Source organism: Melanerpes formicivorus, unplaced genomic scaffold (genome assembly GCF_026170545.1).
Source record: "Melanerpes formicivorus ecotype bairdi unplaced genomic scaffold, bMelFor1.0.p_v2 SCAF_2625, whole genome shotgun sequence".
Taxonomy (NCBI): Eukaryota; Metazoa; Chordata; class Aves; order Piciformes; family Picidae; genus Melanerpes; species Melanerpes formicivorus.
The window spans coordinates 479-22972 of record NW_027144976.1 but is presented as its reverse complement, the minus strand read 5'-3'; the positions used below and the strand labels follow the sequence as shown (position 1 = coordinate 22972).

At 64.1% G+C, this 22494-nt stretch overlaps 1 protein-coding gene across 1 annotated transcript in view; it reads left to right on the top strand.

The window, feature by feature from the left end:
• The window catches only part of HUWE1 (HECT, UBA and WWE domain containing E3 ubiquitin protein ligase 1), a gene marked incomplete at its 5' end in the record, with an annotated part of 28757 nt that extends 6559 nt beyond the window's left edge, over positions 1-22198 (top strand). The window contains 32 exon segments of the mRNA XM_068171280.1: positions 553-651; positions 751-884; positions 1294-1465; positions 1847-2075; positions 2799-2977; positions 3892-3981; positions 4705-4853; positions 5547-5595; positions 7140-7292; positions 7335-7454; positions 8267-8504; positions 9329-9465; positions 9857-10068; positions 10506-10794; positions 10968-11067; positions 11783-11807; positions 11809-12465; positions 13456-13596; positions 13598-14069; positions 14335-14456; positions 14601-14757; positions 14955-15090; positions 15772-15974; positions 16944-17071; positions 17927-18020; positions 18429-18569; positions 19680-19792; positions 19794-19929; positions 20480-20597; positions 20686-20780; positions 20783-20825; positions 21895-22198. Coding sequence (XP_068027381.1) covers positions 553-651; positions 751-884; positions 1294-1465; positions 1847-2075; positions 2799-2977; positions 3892-3981; positions 4705-4853; positions 5547-5595; positions 7140-7292; positions 7335-7454; positions 8267-8504; positions 9329-9465; positions 9857-10068; positions 10506-10794; positions 10968-11067; positions 11783-11807; positions 11809-12465; positions 13456-13596; positions 13598-14069; positions 14335-14456; positions 14601-14757; positions 14955-15090; positions 15772-15974; positions 16944-17071; positions 17927-18020; positions 18429-18569; positions 19680-19792; positions 19794-19929; positions 20480-20597; positions 20686-20780; positions 20783-20825; positions 21895-22186 — 5423 coding nt within the window.
• Between the last annotated feature and the right edge of the window lie 296 nt (positions 22199-22494).

Sequence of the window (22494 nt, the reverse complement as noted above, 5' to 3'; positions counted from 1 at the left end):
ACCACACTAGAATTGCCTCACTGCACCCAAACCCCCCCTAAATCCCCTGCTTGCACCCCAAAATGACCCCCAAGTCCCCCCCCTGCACCCCAAAATCAACTCAGGACCCACTAACTGCACCCCAAAATCACCACAGGATCCCTTGCCTGCACCCTAAACCCAGCCCAACATCACCCCACTGCACCCCAAAATCATGTCAGGACCCCACACTGCACCCCAAAACCCTCCACTGCACCCCACCATCACCCCAGGTTCCCCCACTACCCTGGGGATTAACTTGGGCAATTTTGGGGTGACCTTGGGGGATTTTGGGGTGAATTTGGAGATTTTGAGGTGAACTTGGTCGATTTTGGGCTGAACTGAGGGAGTTTTGGGTTCATTTCTGTGCCTTTTAGCTTTGTGGGGTTTTTTCCTCCTGAGGGCTTTTGGGCTGAAACTGAGAGGTTTTGGGGCTTCGAGGAGGTCATTTTGGGGGTGCAAGGAGGGGGGTTGCTGGGGGTGCCCCTCCTCCAGGGGCTGCCTGTGACTCCCACATCTCTTTTTGCCCCAAAGTGAGTCGGTCAGGGGAAGATGAGTCCCAGGAGGACGTCCTGATGGATGAGGCTCCCTCCAACCTCAGCCAGGCCTCCACCCTGCAGGCCAACAGGGAAGGTAGGGCCAGGAAGGCTTCTCTGGGAGGGTCCCAGGGGAGGTCCTAGAGGGGGTCCCCAGGGCCTAAGTGACCTCAGCTGACCCCCTCCCCCCCAAAAGATTCCATGAACATCCTGGACCCTGAGGATGAGGAGGAGCACACCCAGGAAGAGGACAGCAGTGGAAGCAATGAGGATGAGGATGACAGCCAGGACGAGGAAGAGGAGGAAGAAGAGGAGGATGAGGATGACCAGGTCTGGTGGGGGGGGTGTCCCAGTTGGGGGATCAGGGGTGAAATGTGGGGGGCAGAAAGTGCCACCTTGGGGTCAAAGTTTCTCCTTTGGAGGGAAGGGGTCCCCCAGTTTGGGTTGAAGCTGCCCCAGTTAGGTCTCAGCCTCTCCCAGTTTGGGTCAGTCTCCCCCAGTTTGGCCTCAGGCTGTCCTCTGTACCCTCTCCCAAGCTCTCCACCCCCCAGTTTACTATCCCAGTCCTGTCCCCCACCACCAGTCCCTCCCAGTCTGGGTCAGCCTCCCCCAATTAGACCTCAGCCTCCCCCAGTTAGGCCTCACCTGCCCTCTGTACCCTCTCCCAAGCTTTCCTCTCCCCCAGTTTCCTCTCCCAGTCCCTCCCAGCTAAGCCCTTTGGTTCTCCGCCTCCCCCCAGGATGACGAGGAGGGGGAGGAAGGGGAAGAGGAGGAGGATGATGATGAAGGCTCAGAGATGGAGTTGGATGAGGACTACCCTGACATGAATGCATCTCCCCTGGTGCGCTTCGAGCGCTTCGACCGCGATGACGACCTCATCATCGAGTTTGACAACATGTTCTCCAGCCCCAGTAGGCACAGGGAGGGGCTGGGAGGGGGAAGGGCTGGAAGGGAGTGGGAGGAGGTGGGGAGGGAGTGGGAGGCTCTGCGGGGGGTTGGGAGGGGCTGGAAGGAGGATAAAGAGGATGGGAAGGGGAGTGGGGGGGGGGAGCTGTGGAGGGAGAGAGCAGGGCTGGGAGTGGGAATAGGAGAGTTGGGGGGACTGGGAGGAGGGGCAGAGGGAGTAGGAGGGACGGGGAGGCTCTGGGAGGGAGTGGGGAGGGAGAGCAGAGGAGCTGTGGTGGAAGGCAATGAGGAAGGGCTTGGGAGTGGGCTGGAGTTAGAGCGGGGCTGGCACCTCCCCCGGGCACGGTGCCAGGTGCTGAGGTGTACAACTTCCCCCCTCTCCCCAGCTGACATCCCCCCATCCCCTGGGAACATCCCCGCCAGCCACCCGCTGCTGGTGCGGCACGCGGACCACGGGGCGCTGGCGCTGGGTGCGGGCACCGGCGGCACCGGCCTGGCACAGGGGCTGGGCCGCAGCCAGAGGACCCTGCGGCAGCTGACGGCCAACGCCGGGCACACCATCCACGTGCACTACCCGGGGGCGCGCCAGCCCAACCCCCCCCTCATCCTGCAGAGGTGGGCACCCAGCCTGGGCACCCTCCCCACCACCCCCTCCGTCTGACTCTGCCCTCCATGTCCTCTGCTGCCCTCCATGTCCTCTGCTGCCCCCTGCTGGCCCTGCAGGCTGCTGCACCTTGGCAGCTGCCAGCACCCTGCAGCGGAGCAGCAGCTCCTCTCTCCCTTGACCCCTCCCGCTCTGGTATCCTCCCAACACTACCATCCTGCTGCCCCCCCCGACTGATTCCTGCTCCCTGCTGCCCCCCACAGGCTGCTGGGCCCCTCTGTGGTCACCAATGTCTGCTGCTGAGCAGCAGCTCCCTGATCCCCTCTGCCCCTCCCTCCCTGGTCTCCCCCCATCACTACCACCTCCCCTCTGACCCCCGACTGACTCCTGCTCCCTGGTGGCCTCCATGTCCTCTGCTGCCCCCTGCTGGCCCTGCAGTCTGCTGTGCCACTCCACAGCCACCAACATCCCACAGTTCCTTGTTCCCTTCTCCCCCTCTCCCTGTTGTATCCCCCCAACACTGCCACCCTCCCGCCTGACCCTGCCCCCCCGCCATGCCCCCCGACTGACCCTGCTTGCTGCCGCCCCCTGCAGGCTGCTGGCCCCCTCTGCAGCCTCCAACATCCTTCAGTTCCCTGATCCTCTCTGCCCCTCCTGCCACGGTATCCCCCCAGCGTTACCGCCTCCCCCCCCCCACCCCCTGACTGATGCCTGCTCCCTGGCACCCCCCGCAGACTGCTGGGCCCCTCTGCGGCGGCTGACATCCTGCAGCTGAGCAGCAGCCTGCCGCTGCAGAGCCGGGGCCGGGCGCGGCTGCTGGTGGGCAACGAGGACGTGCACATCATCGCCCGCTCCGACGACGAGCTGCTCGATGACTTCTTCCACGAGCAGGGCGGCGCCGGCAGCCAGGCGGGCGAGTGGGGGCAGGGCGCGGGTGGGCGGGGCTGGGGTGCGGTGGGGCGGGGCGGGAAGGCCGGGTGGGGGTCGCAAAGCATTAGGGGCCTGGGGTAGAGTGGGGTTGGGGCTGGGGGGAAAGGGTTAGGTTAAAGGGGAGAGGGATGGATCGGAGTGGGGGTGTGGCTTAATAGGTGTGGTGGGTGGGGTCCCCATGACCAGGAAGGTTCTAAGTAGGGTGGGGTCAAGGGGAGAGGGTGGAGTCGAGGAGAGAGAGTTGGGTCAAGGGCACAGGGATAGATGGGGAAGGCATTGGAGAGGGGGTGTGATCTAAGTGGGTGTGGTCCCCAAGGCTCAGGGTAGGGTGGGAGTAGAGGGTTGGGTTTTAGGGCAGAGGGATGGATTGGAGTTGGGGTGTGGCCTCTGTAGGTGTGGCCCCAGAGAAGGTGTGGTCTACATGGGTGAAGTCCCTAGAGCAGCAGGGTTCAGGGCAGGGTGGGGTTAGGGGGGAAGAGAGTTGTGCCTGGGGCACAAGAATGGATAGGGAAGGGATTGGAGTGGGGTGTGGTTTTAAGGAGTGTGGACTGTGTGGGTGTGGTCCCACAAGGGGTGGGGCTTAACCAGGTGGGGTCCCCAGAGCAGCAGGGCTTGGGGTAGGGTGGGGTTGGGGCAGGGAGAGGGTTGGGTTTAAGGCACAGGGATGGATGGGGAAGGGGTTGGAGTTGGGGTGTGGTCCAAGAAGGGGTGGGGCTTAACTAGGTGGGGTCAGAGTTGAGTCAGGGCAGAGGTTTGCACTGGTGGGGGGGGCAGAACAAGGTTTCAGAGTTGGGGCGTGGCTCCTTGGGCCTTGCTTGCCTGGGTGTGGTCCTAGCCAGGGGGTGTGTCCCCCATGACAGCCCCGCCCTGACCCTGGCCCCTCCCCTTCCCCCCCAGGCACTCTCTCCAGCATCCCCACGGCCCTGACACGCTGGACCGAGGAATGCAAGGTGCTGGATGCTGAGAGCGTGCATGACTGCGTCGCAGGTGAGCGCCACCGGGGGGCGCCAGGGGGCACCAACGGCCACTAGAGGGCACTGATGACCATCAGGGGCACCAATGGCCATGAGGGGACAGGAGCAGCCACCAGGGGCACCAATGGCTACCAGGGGACACCAATAGCTATCAGGGGGTGCCAGGGACACCGATGGCCATGAGGGGGCGCCAGGGACACCAATGGCACCAATGCCCACCTAGCGCCCCCCCAGTGTGTCCCTAGCACCACCCCCAGTGCTCCCTAGTGCCACTCCAGTATATTCCCAGTACCCCCCAGTGCCTCCCAGCATCTCCCTAGCACCCACTAGTGTTCCCAGCACCCCTACAGCGCCCCCTAGCACTCTCCCAGCATCCCACCACTCCCCCACAGCACCTCCTAGTGCCCCCTAGTTGCCCCCAGCACCCCCCAGTGTGTCCCTAGCACCCCCCCAGTGTCCTCCAGTGCCCTCTAGCATGTCCCTAGTCTTCCCAGCACCCCACAGCGCCCTCCCAGTACCCTCTAGCATATCTCTAGCACCCCCCAGCATCCCCCAGTGTGTCCCTAGCACCCCCTGGCACCACCCCAGCACTTCCTCAGTGCCCCCTAGTGTTCCCAGTGCTTCTTAGCACCCCCCAGTCCTAGCACCCCTGTAGCATCCCCTAGCGTTCCCAGCTCCCCACAGCACCTCCCCAGCGCCCCCTAGCGTGTCCCTAGCGCCCCCTGTGCCCTGGCAGTGGTGAAGGTGCCGATCCTGAGCCGGCTGGAGGCGCTGCGGGATGAGGAGCTGGACGAGCGGCGCGAGAAGCGGCGGCGCCAGGCGGCCGAGGACGAGGCCAGGGGCAGCCAGCACGGCCCCGGGGATAAGGAGGGCAGCCAGGGCCAGGTCAGGGGCACCCTAGGTGCCACCCCACTGTGTGCCACCCCCGTGTGGCACCCCCAGACTCATCTCTGGCCTTGGGGGGGCCTCATCCTCACCTAAGCCTTACTTCTGGTCTTGGGGGGACCCCAGCTCTTGGGTGGGACCCCAACCTCACCTCCAGCTCTTGAGGGGACCCCAGCCTCACCCCAGCCCTGGGTAGGACCCCAGCCTTACCTTCAGCTCTTGGAGGGACCCCAGCTATTGGGGGCACCCCAGCCTCAATTCCACCTTTGATGGGACCCCAACCTTTGCTGGGACCCCATCCTCATCTCCACTCATGGTGGGACCCCAATCTCTGGTGGGACCCCAACTCTTGATGGGACCCCAACCTTTGGTGGGACCCCATCCTCATCTCCACTCTTGGTGGGACCCCTCCTGACCTCCACCCTTGGTGAGATCCCAGCTCTTGGGGGGATCCCCTCCTCACCTCCACTCTTGGTGGGACCCGAGCTCTTGATGGGATCCTAGCCTTTGGTGGGACCCCAGCCTCACTTTCAGCCTTGATGGGACCCCATCCTCACCTCCACCCTTGGTGGGACCCCAACTCTTGCTGGGACCCCATCCTTACTTTCACCCTTGGTGGGACCCTGTCCTTGCTGGGCCCCCAACCTCTGGTAGGACCCCAGCCTCACCTCCATCTCTCCCTGCCCCCTGCAGGATGCCGCAGCCAAGCCCCCGGCAGCCAGCACCGAGCTGCCCCCTCAAGGTAAATCCCTCCCCCCCCCTTCTCCAACTCCCCTCTCTCCTCCCCCCTTCTGCCCCACCCCTCTCGGAGCCCTGGCAGTCTTGGGGTGCCCCCCCCGGAGCCTGGCACCCCGCGGGCTGAGGTAGTGGATTGTGTAGTTGGAGGGTGCCCCCCACTTGGAGATGACTACCCAGTCCACTGTCTTCCTCGCGGGGCGCGCGCCCTACGGACCCCCACGCCCCACAGCCCCCCCGGGGGTACCCCCAAAACATGGCAACCCCCGCCGGGGGCACCCCGGGACCCAACAATCAACCTGGGGGCACCTCAGGAGCCAATAACCTTCTGGGGGCACCCCCAAAACACAGCAACCCCCACGGGGCACCCCAGGACCCAGCGACCCCCTGCCATGCCCCCCAGAACCCCCTCCCTGGGAGTACCTTGAGACCCAACTACCACCCTGGGGGTACCCCCAAAATCAAGTTGGGGTCACCCCTGAACCCAGCAACCCCTTGGGGGGGTCCCCAAAACATGGCAGTCCCCCTGGGGTGTCCCGGGAGCAGGCAATCCCCCCCTGGGACCCAGTAACCCTCCCTGGGGGCACCCTGGGACCAACCAACCAACCTGGGAACACCCCAAAACCCAGCACTCCCCCCGGGGGACCCTAAAGCACAGCAACCCCCTTAGGGGCACCCCCTAAAACACAACAACCCACTGGGGGTGCTCCTGAACCGAGCAACACCCCTGGGGGCACCCCTGAAGTCAGAAACCCCCTGGGGGTACCCCCAAAACTCAACAACCCCTCGGGGTGCCCCCCCCCGGACCCAGCAGCCCCCCCACCAGGGGTACCCTCAAAATCCATCAACCCCCTGGGGTGCCCCCCCCGGACCCAGCAGCGCCCCCACCAGGGGTACCCTCAAAATCCATCAACCCCCTGGGGTGCCCCCCCCGGACCCAGCAGCGCCCCCACCAGGGGTACCCTCAAAATCCATCAACCCCCTGGGGTGCCCCCCCCCGGACCCAGCAGTGCCCCCTGGAGGTTTCCCCAAAACCCTTCAGCTCCCTGGGGTGCCCCTCCTGCACCCAGCAGCCCCCCCCAGGGGTACCCCCAAAATTCAGCAGCCACCTGGGGTGCTACCAAACCTGGGGGACAGGAACTGGGGGGGGGGGAGGGAAAAATTGGGGGGGGGGGGAGGTTAAGGCAAGTTAGGGGTTTTGGGGGGGGGGTTGGGGTCTGTTTAAGATTTGGGGGGAAGGGGGCTTTTTTGGGGGGGGGTTGCTGAGTGTTTTTCGGGGGGGGGGCTTAAAAGAGTTGTGGGGCAGGTGGAACTTTGGTGTAGATGAATGGGTTTGGTCTGGGGGGGTCTTGGGGGGGTGGTCACCCCCAACCCATTTATTCTTTGCCCCCCCCCCCCCCCCCGTTTCCTTTTGGGGGGCAGCAGTCTCTGGAGCCCTCCCCCAAATTGGGGAGGGGCTCCTAAATTTCTGCTTCTCTGCCCAAAATTGATCTCTGTGTTCCTTCCCCCTGCCACCCCCACCCCCCCAAATCCCTTCCCCACCCCCCCCAGAAGGCAACCTGGCCCCCGGCGACCCCCCCCCCGGCGGCCCCCACCGGACCTTGGTGATGCTGGAGGCGACGCCGACCCCCCCCGACCCGACCCCCCCCCCCACATTCTGCTGCTGCTTCCTCCTCCTCCTCTTCTTCCTCTTCCTCCACCGTAGCTGGAGGGGGGGGTAGCTGGGGGGGTAGTTGCCACTCGGGCCCCCCCCCACCCCCAGCCCCCCGAAAGCGAGGAGGGGGGGGCGGGGGGGGGCCGGCTCGGGGAGACCTCCCCAGGAGCCTGAGGCCACCCAGATGGAGCTGTCCCCGGCCCCTACCATCAGTGAGTGCCTGGGGGGGCAGGGGGGGCTTCTTATTTTGGTGGGGGGAGGATCGATTTGGGGGGTGGGGTCAATTTTGAGGGGGTCCTCTCATTTTTTGGGGGGGTCTTTGTTTTGGGGGAGGCTTGGGTTGGGGGTTTGGAGGGAGTCATTCTGGGGGGGGGGGGGCTCACTCTGGGGGCGTCCTTTGGGGGCATCCTTTTGGTGGAGACTCATTCTGGGGGGGTCTCACTCTGGGGGCTTCTTGTGGGGGGAGGTCTTACCCTTGGGGCATCCTTGGGGAGGGTCTCGTTCTGGGGGGGTCCTCTTGGGGGGGTGGTGTGTCTCATTCTGGGCAGTTCCTGGGGGCGGTCTGCTTCTGGAGGGATACTTTTGGGGGGGGTTGTTTAGGGGGGATCTCATTCTTGGGGTGGGGTCTCACTCTGGGGGTGTCCCTTGAGGGGGGGCTTCATTCTGGGGGAGTTATTTGGGAGGGTCTCATTCTGGGGGGGTCCTTTGGGTGTCTCACTCTGGAGACTTCTTGGGCAGTGTCTCATTCTTGGAGAGGTCTTTGGGGAGGTCTCACTCTGGAGGGATTCTTTTGGGGGGGATTTCATTCTGGGGATTTCTTGGGGGGGTCTCACTCGGGGGGGGTTTCTTGGAGGGGGGGGGTCTCATTCTTGGAGGGTCCTTTGGGGGCATCTTGTTCTTGGGGGGGGTGTCTCATTCTGGGGGGGGTCCTCTATTTTTTTTGGGGGGTCTTTTTATTTTGGGGGGGTCTATTTGGGGAGGGGGCTCATGAGCATGTGTTTCCTTCCTCCTCCCCCCGCCCCAGCGTCGTTGTCCCCAGAGCGAGCGGAGGACTCGGACGCCCTGACAGGGGGCAGCAGCCAGCTCGAGGGGTCCCCCATGGACACCTCCAGCTTGGCTTCAGGACCCCTGGAGGAGCCAGGAGGTGGGGGCCCGGCAGGGGGACCCCTCCCAATTCCAGCAGCCCCCCAAAACCCCCCCGGGGGCACCCCCCAAGGGAACCCCCCGGCCCCAGCCGACAGCGCTCAGCCTCCCGACGAGGGGTAAGCGGCAGCGGGGAGGGGACCCCCAATTGTTCTCTCAGGACCCCCAAATCGACCCCAAAATCTACCCTGGCACCCCCAAATCGACCCCAAAATGTTCCTCTAGGACCCAGAATCTACCCTGGCATCCCCCAAATCGACCCCCAAATCAACCCCAGGACCCCCAAAATGTTCCTTTAGGTTCCCAAATTGTCTCTTGGGACCCCAAAATTAACCCCAGGACTTCCTAAATGTTCCTGTGGGACCCCAAATTGCTTCCTGGGACTCCCAAATCAGCACCAGGACCCCCAAAATGTTCCTTTAGGCTCCCAGATTGCCTCTTGGGACCCCAAAATTAACCCCAGGACCCCCTAAATGTTCCTGTGGGACCCCAAATTGCCTCCTGGGACTCCCAGATCAGCACCAGGACCCCCAAAATGTTCCTTTAGGCTCCCAGATTGTCTCCTGGGACCCCCAAACTCTTCCCTTAGCACCCCAAAATCCCTCAAGGGGACCCTCAAATTGTCTTCCTGGGACCCCAGAATCAGCACCACCACCCCCAAACGTTTCTTTAAGACTCCAAATTGCCTTCTGGGACCCCAAAACTTTCCCCCTAGCACCCTAAAATTTCTCCAGGGGACCCCAAAGTCCCTCCAGGCCCCCCCCAGGTGTCCCTTTCAGACCCCAGAACTTACTTCCTGCTCCTGGTGCTGCTCCTGGGGGATGACCCTGGAGTTGTTTCTTTTTTTGGAGGGGAGGTGATGGTGTCCCTGATTTTTAGAGCTTGGGGGGACCCTGATTTGGGGGGGTCAGTCCTTCAGTCCCTGTGTCCCCTCCCTGCCCAGGTCTCCCCCTGCCTCCTCCTCGGAGAGCGCAGCCTCCACGCGGGACTCGGCTGGCGCCGTCTCGGGGGCTGACTCCAGGGGCATCCTGGAGGAGCCTCTGCCCTCCACCAGCAGTGAGGAGGAAGATCCCCTGGCAGGTTAGAAATGGAGGACCCCCAAAATCGGGGAGGGGGTCCCCAAAAATCCCTTGGGGGGTACCCAAAGTCCTGGGGCAAGGGGGGGTGTCCCTAAATGCCTTGGCAAGGGCTCCAAAGGGCCTTGGTTTGGGGTCTCAGGGTGCTCCCTGGATTTGGGTGAGGTCCACATGGCTCTGGGGGGGTCAAATTGGGGAGGGGGTCCCCAAAGTCCTGGGGCATGGGGGGAGTCCCTAAACGCCTTGGTAAGACGTTGAAGGCTCCAAGGGGCCTTGGTTTGGGGTCCCTCAGGGTGCTCCCTCGGTCTGGGGGCGCCCCAAATCAGGGAGGGGGTTCCCCAGTACTCCTGGGGAGCTCTGGGGATGTCCCCAACATGCCCTGACCTCCCACCCAGGCATCAGCCTCCCTGAGGGCGTGGACCCCTCTTTCCTGGCTGCCCTGCCCGAGGACATCCGCAGGGAGGTGCTGCAGAACCAGCTGGGGATCCGCCCCCCCGCCCGGGCCCCGCCCACCCCCAGCCCCGCCCCACCCCCGCTGGCCAATCCCGGCCTGACCGAAGTCAGCCCTGAGTTCCTGGCAGCTCTGCCCCCTGCCATCCAGGAGGAGGTAAAGGGGGACAGGGACAGTGGGGTGGGGGATGGGGCCTGAGAAGGGGTGAGGTCTCCAGGCAGGGGCAAGGCGGGAGGGAGTGGGGTCTAGGGGGATAGGGCCTAAATCGGGTGGGGTAAGGTAAAGGCAAGGGGGTGGGGCCTGAGAGGGGGGTAGGGTTAGAAGGGTGGGGCCTTGGGAGGGGTGTGGTTAAAAGGGTGAATCTTAGGGTGGGGTGGGGCTAAAAAGGTGAGGCCTAGGGAGGGGTGGGGGTAAAGAAGTGGGGCTTGGGGAGGGGTGGGGCCTGAAAGGGGGTGGGGTTAAAAGGGTGGAGCCTAGAGAGAGAGTGGAGCCTAGGGAGAGGGTGGGGCTTCTAAGGGGGTGGGACTTATGAGGGTATGACCCCTGGTGTGGGGGCAGTTCTGACTCCCCCACCTCTGCGGCGCCCCCCACAGGTGCTGGCGCAGCAGCGGGCAGAGCAGCAGCGCCGGGAGCTGGCGGCGGCAGCCGGCTCGGACGCCCCCCTGGACCCGGTGACCTTCATCCAGACGCTGCCCTCGGAGCTGCGGCGCTCGGTGCTGGAGGACATGGAGGACTCGGTGCTGGCCGTGATGCCGCCGGACATCGCCGCCGAGGCGCAGGCCCTGCGGCGCGAGCAGGAGGCACGGCAGCGGCAGCTCATGCACGAGAGGCTCTTCGGCCACTCCAGCACCTCCGCCCTCTCCGCCATCCTGCGCAGCCCCGGTCAGCACCGCTCCTGTCTGGTCTCTTCCAGTCCATCTCAGCCCATCCCGGTCCCTTCTGGTCTATTCCAGCCCATCCCAGTCCCTTCCAGCACATCCCAGTCCCTCCCAGTCCATCCCAATCTCTTCCAGCCCTTCCCAGTGCCCCCCAAGCTGACCTCCCTCTCCTCACAGCCTTCACCAGCCGGCTGAGCGGCAACCGCGGGGTGCAGTACACCAGGCTGGCAGTGCAACGCGGAGGCACCTTCCACATGGGGGGCAGCAGCCACAGCAGGTAGGCACCAGTGCTCCCATTATGGACCAGTTGGCCTTCATCCCCTCCCAGTTGGCCTTCACCCCCTCCCAAGTGGCAGAGATTCCTCCCCAACCCCTCCAGATGTTCCTCCACCCAGAGAGGTCCTTCCCCAACCTTTCCACTGAGGTTCCTCCTGCAAAGATGCTACCCAACCCCCCAAGATGTTCCTCAACCACGGGTTCCCCCCCTAAGATATTCCTCCACCTAGAGAGGTCCTTCTCAGACCTTCTTAGTTGTTTCTCCACCCAGAGAGGTCTTTCCCCAATCCTTCCAGATGTTCCTCCACCATGGTGTCCCCAAACCCTCTCAGCTGTTCCTCCACCCAAGGGTTTCCCCCCCAGGATGTTCCTCCACCCAGACAGATCCTCCCCAGCTCCTCCCCGGCTCCTCCAGATGTTTCTCCACAACGCCTTCAGCTGTTCCTCTACCCAAGGGTTCCTCCCCAACTCCACCAGAGATTCTCCCCAACGCCTTCAGCCATTCCTCCACCCAGAGAGGTCCTTCCCCAGCCCCTCCAGAGGTTCCTCCACAACCCCCTCAGCTGTTTCTCCACCCAGGGGCTCCCCCCCAAGATCTTCCCCAATCCCCTCAGCCATTCCTCCACCCCGAGAGGTCCTCAGCCATTTCTCCACCCCACTTCTCTCTCTTTCTCTCTCTCTCTCTCTCTCCTCCCGCCCCTCCCCCCGTGTGGCAGACCCTCTGGGGGCAGCGTGGACAGCCCTGCTGCGGCTGCGGGGCCGACTGCTGCTGGACCACGAGGCCCTGTCCTGCCTGCTGGTGCTGCTGTTCGTGGACGAGCCCAAGCTGAACACCAGCCGCCTGCACCGGGTGCTGCGCAACCTCTGCTACCACGCCCCCACGCGGGGCTGGGTGGTCCGCAGCCTGCTCTCCATCCTGCAGCGCAGCAGCGAGGCCGAGCTCTGCCTCGAGACCCCCCGGGGACCCCCCGCCACCGCCTCCACCTCCTCCGCCTCCACCACCACCTCCTCCACTTCCACCTCCGCTTCCAGCGCCAGCGAGGAAAGGCCTCGCCGGAGCAGCGGCAGGAGCTCTGCTTCCACCGCCACCGCCGCTGCTTCATCCTCCTCCTCTGCTTCCTCCTCATCATCCTCCTCAGAGCAGCAGCAGCAGCAGCAGCGGGGCTTGGACCTCCTGCAGCGGGTGGAGGCCAGGAGCTCCGGGCAGCTGTCGTGGCTGTCGGTGTCGATGGACGCGGCCCTGGGCTGCCGCACCAACATCTTCCAGATCCAGAGGCTGCCGGGGCGGAAGCACAGCGAGCGGCACGCGGCCGCCGCCGGCTCCGCCGTCCACATCCACCCCCAGGCCGCCCCCGTGGTCTGCAGACACGTCCTCGACACCCTCATCCAGCTGGCCAAGGTCTGGGGAGGGGGCTAGGGAGGGTCTTTGAGGAGTTTGGGGAGGAACTGGGAAGTGGGATGGGGTCTGGGAGGTTCCTTGAGGGGTTCCTGAGGGGTTTGGAATGGAACTGGGAGGTGGGATGTGGTCTAGGGGGTTTCTTGAGGGGTTCCTGAGGGGTTCTTAGGGGGTTTGGAGAGGAACTGGGAGGTGGGATGGGATCTAGAATGTTTCCTGAAGGGTTTGGAGAGGAACTGGGAGGTGTTATGGGATCTAGGAGGTTCTTCAAGGGGTTCCTGAGAGGTTTGGGGAGGAACTGGGAGGTGTTATGGGGTCTAGGAGGTTCCATAGTGGTGGTTTGAGGGTCCTTGAGGGGTTTGGAGAAGAACTGGGAGGTGTTATGGGGTCTAGGAGGTTCTTTGAAGGGTTCCTGAGGGATCCTGGAAGTTCCTGGGGGGTTTGGAGAGGAGCTGGGAGGTGGGATGAGGTCTAGGAGGTTCCTCAAGAGGTACCTGAGGGGCTTGTGGAGGTTCCTGAGGGGTTTGGAGAGGAAATGGGAGGTGTTATGGGGTCTAGGAAGTTTCTCAAGGGGTTCCTGAGGGGTTTGGAGGGCTTCTTGGTAGGTTTGAAAAGGAACTGGGAGGTAGGATGGGGTCTAGGAGGTTCCTTGAGGGGTTTTGGGAGGTTGTTGGGGGGTTTGGAGAGTAACCGGGAGGTGGGATGGGGTCTGGGATGTTCTTCGTGGGGTTCCTGAGGGGTTTGGAATGGAACTGGGAGGTGGGATGTGGTCTAGGGGGTTTCTTGAGGGGTTCCTGAGGGTTCTTGGTGGGGTTGGAGAGGTATTATGGGGTCTAGGAGGTTCCTGGGGGGCTCTTGGTGGGTACTGGGTCACGTTCTGGCACCTCCAGAGGCTTCTCAGCTGAGCTGTGATGTGCTGGGAGGGGTCTTTGGTGGGGTCCCACCTTAGGGCACCTCCCTCTCTCCCCTCACCACCCTCTTTCTCCCCCACAGGTCTTCCCCAGCCACTTCACCCAGCAGCGCTCCCGGGACCCTCCCTCCGACCCCGACCGCTCCGGCCCCTCCAAACCCGGCGGGGGGCAGCCCTTGCCCCGCTCCCCCTCCTCCGCCCCCACCCCCTCCTCCTCCTCCTCCTCCACCACCTCCACCTCCCCACACCCCTCCTCCTCCTCCCCCACCTCCTCCTCCGCCTCCCCCTCCCCCTCCTCCTCCCCCAGCCCCTTCCTCCCCCTCCCTCTCCACCGACTTCTGGGACCTGCTGGTGAAGTTGGACAACATGAACGTGAGCCGCAAGGGGAAGAGCTCGGCCAAGGCCGGGGCCGGGAGCGGCGGCCCCGAGCCCGAGGCGGCAGCGCTGGGGCTGGAGGCGTCGCCGCTGGGGCAGCTGATGAACATGCTGGCCCACGGCGTCATCCGCCGCAGCGCCCTCCTCACCGAGAAGCTCCTCCGCCTCCTCTCCCTCATCTCCATCGCCCTGCCCGAGGCCGGGGGAGGGGGAAGCGGCGCCAAAGCGGCCGACGGCCAGAACGGCGCCGCCGCGGCTGCTCCTGGGGGAGGTGCCAGTGGTGGAGCAGGAGCAGCGACCACGGCGGCTGGAGGAGGAGGAGGTGGGGGAGAGGGGAAGGGAAGGGAGGGAGGAGGGAGAGGAGAGGAGAAGGGAGAGGGGTGGGGGACAGAGGGAGGAGGTGGGGGAGAGGGAAAGGGGAATGAGGGAGAGAGGGGAGGGAGGAGGTGGGGGAGAGGGAAAGGTGGGAAAGAGGGAGGGAGGAAGGGCTGAGAGGGAAAGGAGGGGGTGGAGGAGAGGGGAAGGCAGGGAAGAGGGAGGTAGGGGGTCTGGGAGAGGGATCAACCTGGTCCTCTGGGTCCCTTCAGCCCCCTCGCGGAGCGCCAGGTCCCCAGGCCCCAAAGTCCCTGAGCCCAGCACTGGCAGCGACCCTGCCCCACGCATGGCGGCCACAGGCCTGACCGAGAGCCAGCTGCAGCTCTCCGTCGAGGTGAGGGCACCTTGACCCCCACCCTGGGACATCCTGGGGTGTCCCCAACTCCCCCCATGACATCCCCAACACCCCTGTGCCATCCTGAGGTGTCCCTAGCCCCCTCCTTGTGACACCCTGGGCTGTCCCCTATCCCTGTGCCAGGTGCTGACCTCCCACTCGTGCTCGGAGGAGGGCCTGGAGGACGCAGCCAACGTCCTGCTGCAGCTGTCCCGGGGGGATGCAGGAACACGGGACACCGTACTGCGCCTGCTGCTGAGTGGGGGCCGCACGCTGGGGGCCACCCTGTGCCGCCAGATCGGTGAGCAGGGGGCGTCCGGGGTGGGGGCCTCCTGGTGACCCTGGGGCCTGCTGAGGGCTCCTGGCCCCTGCTGAGGGCTCCTGGCCCCTGATGTTAACTCTGAAGCCTACTGATGGTTTCTGGCCCCTGCTGTTAACCCTGGCCCCTACTGATGCCTGCTGTTAACCCTGGCCCCTACTGATGCCTGCTGTCCCCAGGCACCCTGCTGGCCGAGCTGCGTGAGTACAACCTGGAGCAGCAGCGGAGGGCTCAGAGTGAGGCTCCCTCCCCTGAGGGCCTGCCCGAAGAGCAGCAGCCGCCCAGCGCCAAGCTCAAGGGCAAGATGCAGAGCCGGTGAGTGCCAGGCTGGGGGGGCTTGGGCTGGGGGCGGGGGGTGGTTGGGGGGGCATGGTTCACTCTGGGGCCTACCAACAGCCCCCAGTGCCAGGGGGGATGCTGCAGGGTCAGGGGAGCGATTTGGGGTGGTGGTTCTGGAGCTTGCTGTTAACCCTGGGCCCTACTGATGACCTCTGCTGTTAAGCCAGGTCCCTGCTGATAACTCCAGGCTCCGCTGTTCACTCTGGTCCCTACTGATGACCTCTGTTGTTAACCCTGGGCCCTATTGATGATCTCTGATGTTAACCCTGATCCCTATTGACGATCTCTGATGTTAACCCTGGGCCCTATTGATGATCTCTGATGTTAACCCTGGGCCCTATTGATGATCTCTGATGTTAACCCTGGGCCCTATTGATGATCTCTGATATTAACCCTGGGCCCTATTGACGATCTCTGATGTTAACCCTGGGCCCTATTGACGATCTCTGATGTTAACCCTGATCCCTACTGATGATCTCTGATGTTAATCCTGGGCCCTATTGATGATCTCTGATGTTAACCCTGGGCCCTATTGATGATCTCTGATGTTAACCCTGGGTCCTACTTACGACCTCTGCTGTTAATTCTGGGCCCTACCAAGAACTCCTGTCCGGGGGCTGGCCGTTCACTCTGGTCCCTCCTGACGTCCCTCTCCAGGTTCGACACGACGGAGAGCGTAGTGATTGTGGCCTCCCAGAAGAGGGCGCTGGGGGGCCGGGAGCTGCAGCTGCCTTCCATGTCGGTGCTGACCTCCAAGACCTCCACCCAGCGCTTCTTCCTGCGCCTGCTGCAGGTCATCATCCAGCTGCGCGACGACACCCGCCGGGCACACAAGAAGGCCAAGCAAGCCGGACGCCTGGGTGAGGGGAGCCCCCCACAGCCCTCCCCCTCCCACCTCCCAACTTTAGGCACCCACCCTCCTCACTTTAGGGACCCCCCTGCCCAATTTAGGGACCCCCCTTCTCACTTTAGGGACTACCCCCAAGCTCCTCCGGAGACTCAGCAGCCATATCCTGCACCACCCCTGATCCAATCCCCTCCCCACCTTAGGGACCCCCCTGTTGTGTGGTGGTTTAGCCCACACGCACCAGCTGTCCTTTCTTAAAGGCACAGCCTAAACTGTCACAACCCCCTCCTCACTTTAAGGACCCCCTCATCACTTAGGGGACCCCCTTCTCAATTTAGGGACCCCCTCGTCGCTTCAGGGACCACCCCCAAGCACCTGGGTCTGTCCCTCCAGAGACTCGGCGACCAGCACCGATCCTCTCCCCATTTCCTGGGCCCACAGCCTTATTTTGGGGAGCCCTCCCCGCTTTAGAGGACCCCCCTCCCCACTTTATGGACCACCTCCTCACTTTAGGGACCCTGTCCCCAATTTAGGAACCCCCTCCCCACTTTAGGGACCCCCTCCTCCCTTTAGAGACCACCCCCAAGCTCCTGGGTTTGTCCCTCTGGAGACTCAGCAACCAGATCCTGCCCCAATCCCCTTCTTGTTTCCAGGACCCCTCCCCATTTTGGGGACCCCCTCCTCAATTTAGGGATCACCCCCAAGCTCCTGGGTTGGTCCCTCCTGAGACTCAGTGTCCCCAAACCCCTGGGGTGTTCCCCCCAATCCCTTAGGCTGTCCTCCCCTCACCTCTTCGGCGTCCCCTCCAAGCCCCCTCTGTGTCCCCAGTCCCTAGGGTGTCTCCAAGCCCCCACAGGGGTGTCCCCCCTCTCAGCCCCAGTGTCCCCCCAAGTCCCGGGGGTGTCCTCCAAGCCCCTCCCCGGGGTGTCCCCACCCACCCTCACCCCCGTGCCCCCCTCTTTCCCCCCCTCCCCCCCCACAGGCGGCGGTGCCCTGGGGGCGGCCGGCAGCATCCAGGCAGCTGTGCGGCAGCTGGAGGCCGAGGCCGACGCCATCATCCAAATGGTACGTGAGGGGCAGCGGGCCCGGAGGCAGCAGCAGCCACACACGGTTAGCCTTCCTGCCCTGACCCTCCTCCTCCTCTGCCTCCTCCTCCTCCTCTGCCTCCTCCTCCTCCTCTTCGCCCTCCGCCTCCTCCTCCTCTTCGCCCTCCTCCTCCTCCTCCTCTTCCCCCTCCGCCTCCTCCTCTTCCCCCTCCGCCTCCTCCTCTTCCCCCCGCTCCTCCTCTTCCCCCCCTCCTCCTCTTCCCCCCCTCCTCCTCTTCCCCCCCTCCTCCTCTTCCCCCCCTCCTCCTCTTCCCCCCCTCCTCCTCTTCCCCCCCTCCTCCTCTTCCCCCCCTCCTCCTCTTCCCCCCCTCCTCCTCTTCCCCCCCTTCTCTTCTTCCCCCTCCTCCTCCTCCTCCTCTTCCCCCTCCTCCTCCTCCTCCTCTTCCCCCTCCTCCTCCTCCTCCTCTTCCCCCTCCTCTTCCCCCCCCTTCTTCCCCCCCTCCTCCTCCTCCTCTTCCCCCCCTTCTCTTCTTCCCCCTCCTCCTCCTCCTCCTCTTCCCCCTCCTCCTCCTCCTCCTCTTCCCCCTCCTCCTCCTCCTCCTCCTCCTCCTCCTCTTCCCCCTCCTCCTCCTCCTCCTCTTCCCCCTCTTCCTCCTCCCCCTCCTCCTCTTCCCCTTCCCCCTCCTCCTCCTCCTCCTCTTTCTCTTCCTTCACTCCCCTCCCAGTCCCCCCAAAGCCACCTGAGCACTGGTTTTGGGGGGGGTGGTCCCCCTCCTCCCCAGCCCTTCTCTTATGTTTTTGGGGGTGGGGGCTGTGGGTGTCTGTAGGGGGAGGGGAGTCTGCAGTGGTGGGAGGGGGGGGGGGGGTGTCCCAGCCCCTCCCCTCCTCCCCCCACACCCTGTTGCCCCTCCCCCTGCAGTCGGAGGCCGCCCAGGACGGGGCCGCGCGGCGCGAGGAGTCCCCCATGGACGTGGACCAGCCCTCCCCTGCCCCCCAGGACACCCCTGGCCTGGGTGAGACTCCAGTAACACCAGTTCACACCAGTTCAGAGCAGTTCACACCAGTTCAGAGCAGTTCACACCAGTTCAGAGCAGTTCACACTGCTGCAACCAGTTCATACAAGTAACTGGGAGCTGTTGAGTAACTGGGAACCCTGGGGGGGGTCACTGGGGGGTAACTGGGAGCCCTGGGGGATGTCTGTGGGAGCCCTGGGGGTCACTGGGTGGGGGGTAACTGGGGAGTAGCTGGGAGCCCTGGAATGGGTAACTGGGAGCCATGAGGGGGGTAACTGGGGGTCACTGGGGAGTAACGGGGGGATAACTGGGGGTCACTGGGGAATAACTGGGAGCTGCTGGGGGTAACTGGGGGGTAACTAAGTGGGGGTCCCTGGGGAGTAACTGGGGGTCCCTGTCCCCTGCCAGGTGCTGAGGGGGGGGAGCGTGAGGAGCGCCCCCCGGAGCTGCCCCTGCTGAGCGAGCAGCTGAGCCTGGACGAGCTCTGGGACATGCTGGGGGAGTGCCTGAAGGAGCTGGAGGAGTCCCACGACCAGCATGCGGTGCTGGGTGAGTCCCCAGCGCCCCCAGGGGCACCCCAAAACCCCTCAGGGGTTCCCAAAAACCCCCAGGAGTCCCCAAAACCCCCACCGGGGTCTCCCCCAATTCCCCCAGCATGGACGTCCCCCAACCTCACCCCACCAGGGATGTCCTCAGCAGGGGACCCCAAAACCTCCATGGGGTCCAAAAACACTCTAGGGAGAACCCCAAAACCCCCAGAGGGTCCCCAAAGATCCCAGGGTTACCCCAACCCCCACCCCAAGTGTCCCCAAAACCCCCCAGGGAGTCCCCAGCCTCCCCCAGCAGGGGTGGTCCTGAGCTCACCCCACCAGGAATGTCCTCAATACTCCCAGAGGGGGACCCCAAAAACCCCCACAGGATCCCCAGGACTTCAGTGAGGTCCTCAGCACCCCCATGGGGGAGACCCCAAAACCCACATGGGGACTTCAAACCCCTCCAGGGGACCCCAAACTCCCCCCAGGGAGTCTCCAACCCCCAAACTCCCCTGGCAGGGGCGATCCTGACCTCACCCTGCCAAGGATGTCCCCAGCACCCCCAGAAAGGACCCCAAAACCCCCCCAAGGTCCCAAACATCCCAGGGGGGATCCCAAAATCCCACCTCCCCCCCCCATGGATATCCCCAACACCTCCAGGGGGTTCCCTCCCCCCCCAGTTTGCTGTTTCCCTTCCACCTCTTCTGCATTCCCCCTACCTCATCTACCTTCTCCTCCTCCTTCAAACCCCTTCCCCCCCCAAATTTAGGACCTCTGACCCCCCAAAACCTGCTCCCCCCCCAATTTCTGCTGCCTCCTTCCTCCTCCTCCTCTCACCTTCTCCCTCTCCCCTCCCCCTCACTCTCTCCCCCCTCCCTCCCCCTCCCCTGGCAGTGCTGCAGCCACCACTGGAGGCCTTCTCTCTGTTGCCTTCTCCCCCAACTCTGCTGCCTTCCCCCCTACCCTGCTGCCTTCTCCTCCCCCCTTCAACCCCTTCCCCCCCCCCAAATTTAGGACCTTTGCCCCCCCCATATCTGCTCCCCCAACACTTTCTGGCCTCTCCCCCCCTGCTTCTGACCCCTCTCCCCCCTGCTTCTGACCCCTCTCCCCCTGCCTGCCCTGGCAGTGCTGCAGCCAGCAGTGGAGGCCTTTTTCCTGGTGCAACGCCACGGAGTCGGGAGAGCAAGCCCCCGGTGCGGGACAACCCGGGAGAGCCAGCTGGCACACATCAAGGATGAGCCCCCCCCCGCTCTCCCCTGCCCCTCTCACCCCTGCCACCCCCTCCTCCCTGGACCCCTTCTTCTCCCGGGAGCCCTCCGCCATGCACATCTCGGCCAGCCTGCCCCCCGACACCCAGAAGTTCCTGCGCTTCGCCGGTGAGGGAGGGCAGGGAGGAGGCTGGGGGGGATGGGAGGAGGTTTGGGGGGGATGGGAGGAGGTTTGGGGGGGATGGGAGGGGGAATGAGGAGGATGGGAGGGGGAATGAGGAGGATGGGAGGGGGATTGAGGAGGGTGGGAGGAGGTTTGGAGGGGTGGGAGGAGGTTTGGAGGGGTGGGAGGGCGCTTGGAGGGGATTTAGGGGGCTGGAAGGGAGCTGGGAGTGGGGATTGGGGAGGGTGGGAAGGGGTTTGGAGGGGGTTTGAGGGGGTGGGAGGGTGCTTGGAGGGGAGTTGGGAGACTTCAGGGACCCCTCCCAACTCCAACAACCCCCCACCCAAACTTTGGGGACCCCCTCGTTCATTTTGGGGCTCCCCTGACCCTCTCCCTTTGTGCGCCCTGCCCCCAGCCCCTGCGCCCATCCCGCACCCATCCCCTCCTCACTTCAAGGACCCCTCCCAACTCCAACCTCCCCCCCCCCAAACTTCGGGGACCCCCTCCCCATTTCGGGGTCCCCCTGACCCCCCCTCTTTTCCCTCCCCTGGGCAGAGACTCACCGCACTGTGCTGAACCAGATCCTGCGGCAGTCCACCACGCACCTGGCCGACGGCCCCTTCGCGGTGCTGGTCGACTACATCCGGGTGCTGGACTTCGACGTCAAGCGCAAGTATGGGACACCCCCAGGCGATTGTGGGGGGCCTGGCAGGGGGGAGTCCCCAAAAGTCTTCCTGACCTCCCCCTCTGCCCCTCCCCAGGTACTTCAGGCAGGAGCTGGAGAGGCTGGACGAGGGCCTGCGGAAGGAGGACATGGCTGTGCACGTGCGGCGCGACCACGTCTTCGAGGACTCCTACCGGAGCTGCACAGGAAGAGCCCTGAGGAGATGAAGAATAGGCTGTGAGGGGACCCCCCCCACACTTCCAGGACACACACCCCCCCTCCCCCCCACCACTCAATTTAATCAACACCCCTAGATCCCCCCTGGGACTGCCAGATCTTCCCTGGGACCCCCCAGCCTCCTCCCCAAGCCCCAGCGGTGACTGAGGTTGCCCCAGAGTCCCTCAGGGAGGTGAAGAGCTGGCTGTGAGGGACCCCCCTCAACTTATTCAGTTACCACCCAAATCCCCCCCAGGACCCCCAGATCCTCCTCAAGCCCCAACAGTGACTGGGGTTGCCCCAGAGAACTCTGAGGCACTCAGGCCTAGGGCCTGGCTGTGAGGGACCCGCCCCCCCCCAGTTTAATCAGCACCCCCAAATCCCCTCCCTGGGACCCCAGGACCCTCAAATCAATCCCAGGACCCCCAGGTCCTCCTCAGCGGTGATTGAGGGTCCCCCCAGAGCTCCCCCAACCGCCCTCCAATTCCTCCTGTCTCCTTCCAACCCTCTCCCATCTCCCTCCAACCCCCTTCTAACCCCCTCTAACTCTTCTCCACCCCCTCAAACCCCCTCCAAATCCTTCCAACCTTCTCCCATCTCCCTCCCCATCTCCCTCCAACCCTCTCCCATCTCCCTCCAACCCCCTTCTAACCCCCTCTAACTCCTTCTCCACCCCCTCAAATCCCCTCCAAATCCTTCCAACCTTCTCCCATCTCCCTCCCCATCTCCCTCCAACCCTCTCCCATCTCCCTCCAACCCTCTCCATCTCCCTCCAACCCTCTCCCATCTCCCTCCAACCCTCTCCCATCTCCCTCCAACCCTCTCCCATCTCCCTCCAACCCTCTCCCATCTCCCTCCAACCCTTCCCATCTCCCTCCAACTCCCTCCCCATCTCCCTCCAACCCTCTCCCATCTCCCCTCCAACCCTTCCCCTCTCCCTCCATCTCCCTCCCCATCCCTCTCCAACCCCTTCCAAACCCCCCCCAAACCCTCTCCAACCCCCCTCCACCACCCCCAAACCCCCCCCCAACCTCCTCCTTCACCCCTCCTAACCCCCTTTTCTCTCTTCCCCCCTCTCCCCTGACTGCAGCTACATCGTGTTCGAGGGGGAGGAGGGGCAGGACGCGGGGGGCCTGCTGCGGGAGTGGTTCCTGATCATCTCCCGGGAGATGTTCAACCCCATGTACGCCCTGTTCCGCACCTCCCCCGGGGACAGGGTCACCTACACCATCAACCCCTCCTCCCATGCCAACCCCAACCACCTCAGCTACTTCAAGTTCGTGGGCAGGGTGGTGGCCAAGGCCGTCTACGACAACCGCCTGCTCGAGTGCTACTTCACCAGGTCCTTCTACAAGCACATCCTGGGCAAGTCTGTCAGGTGAGGTGGGGGGGGGGAGAGGGGGGGGAAAGGGGGGGGGGGAAGGAGGGGAGGGGAGGGGGTTTAAGAAGGGTAGGGGTAGGTTTAGGGGGGCTAGGGGTAGATTTAGGGGGTGTAGAGCATCTCCATGGAGTCTAGGAGCAGCTTTAGCGGGGCTAGGGGAAGCTTTACAGGGTGTAGAGCATCTCTGTGGTGTCTAGGAGTAGGCTTAGGGGAACTAGGAGTAGGTTTAGGGGGTGAGAAGCATCTCTGTAGAGTGTGAAACCAGGTCCAGGGGGGCTAGGGGTAGGCTTAAGGGGTTAGAAGCACCCC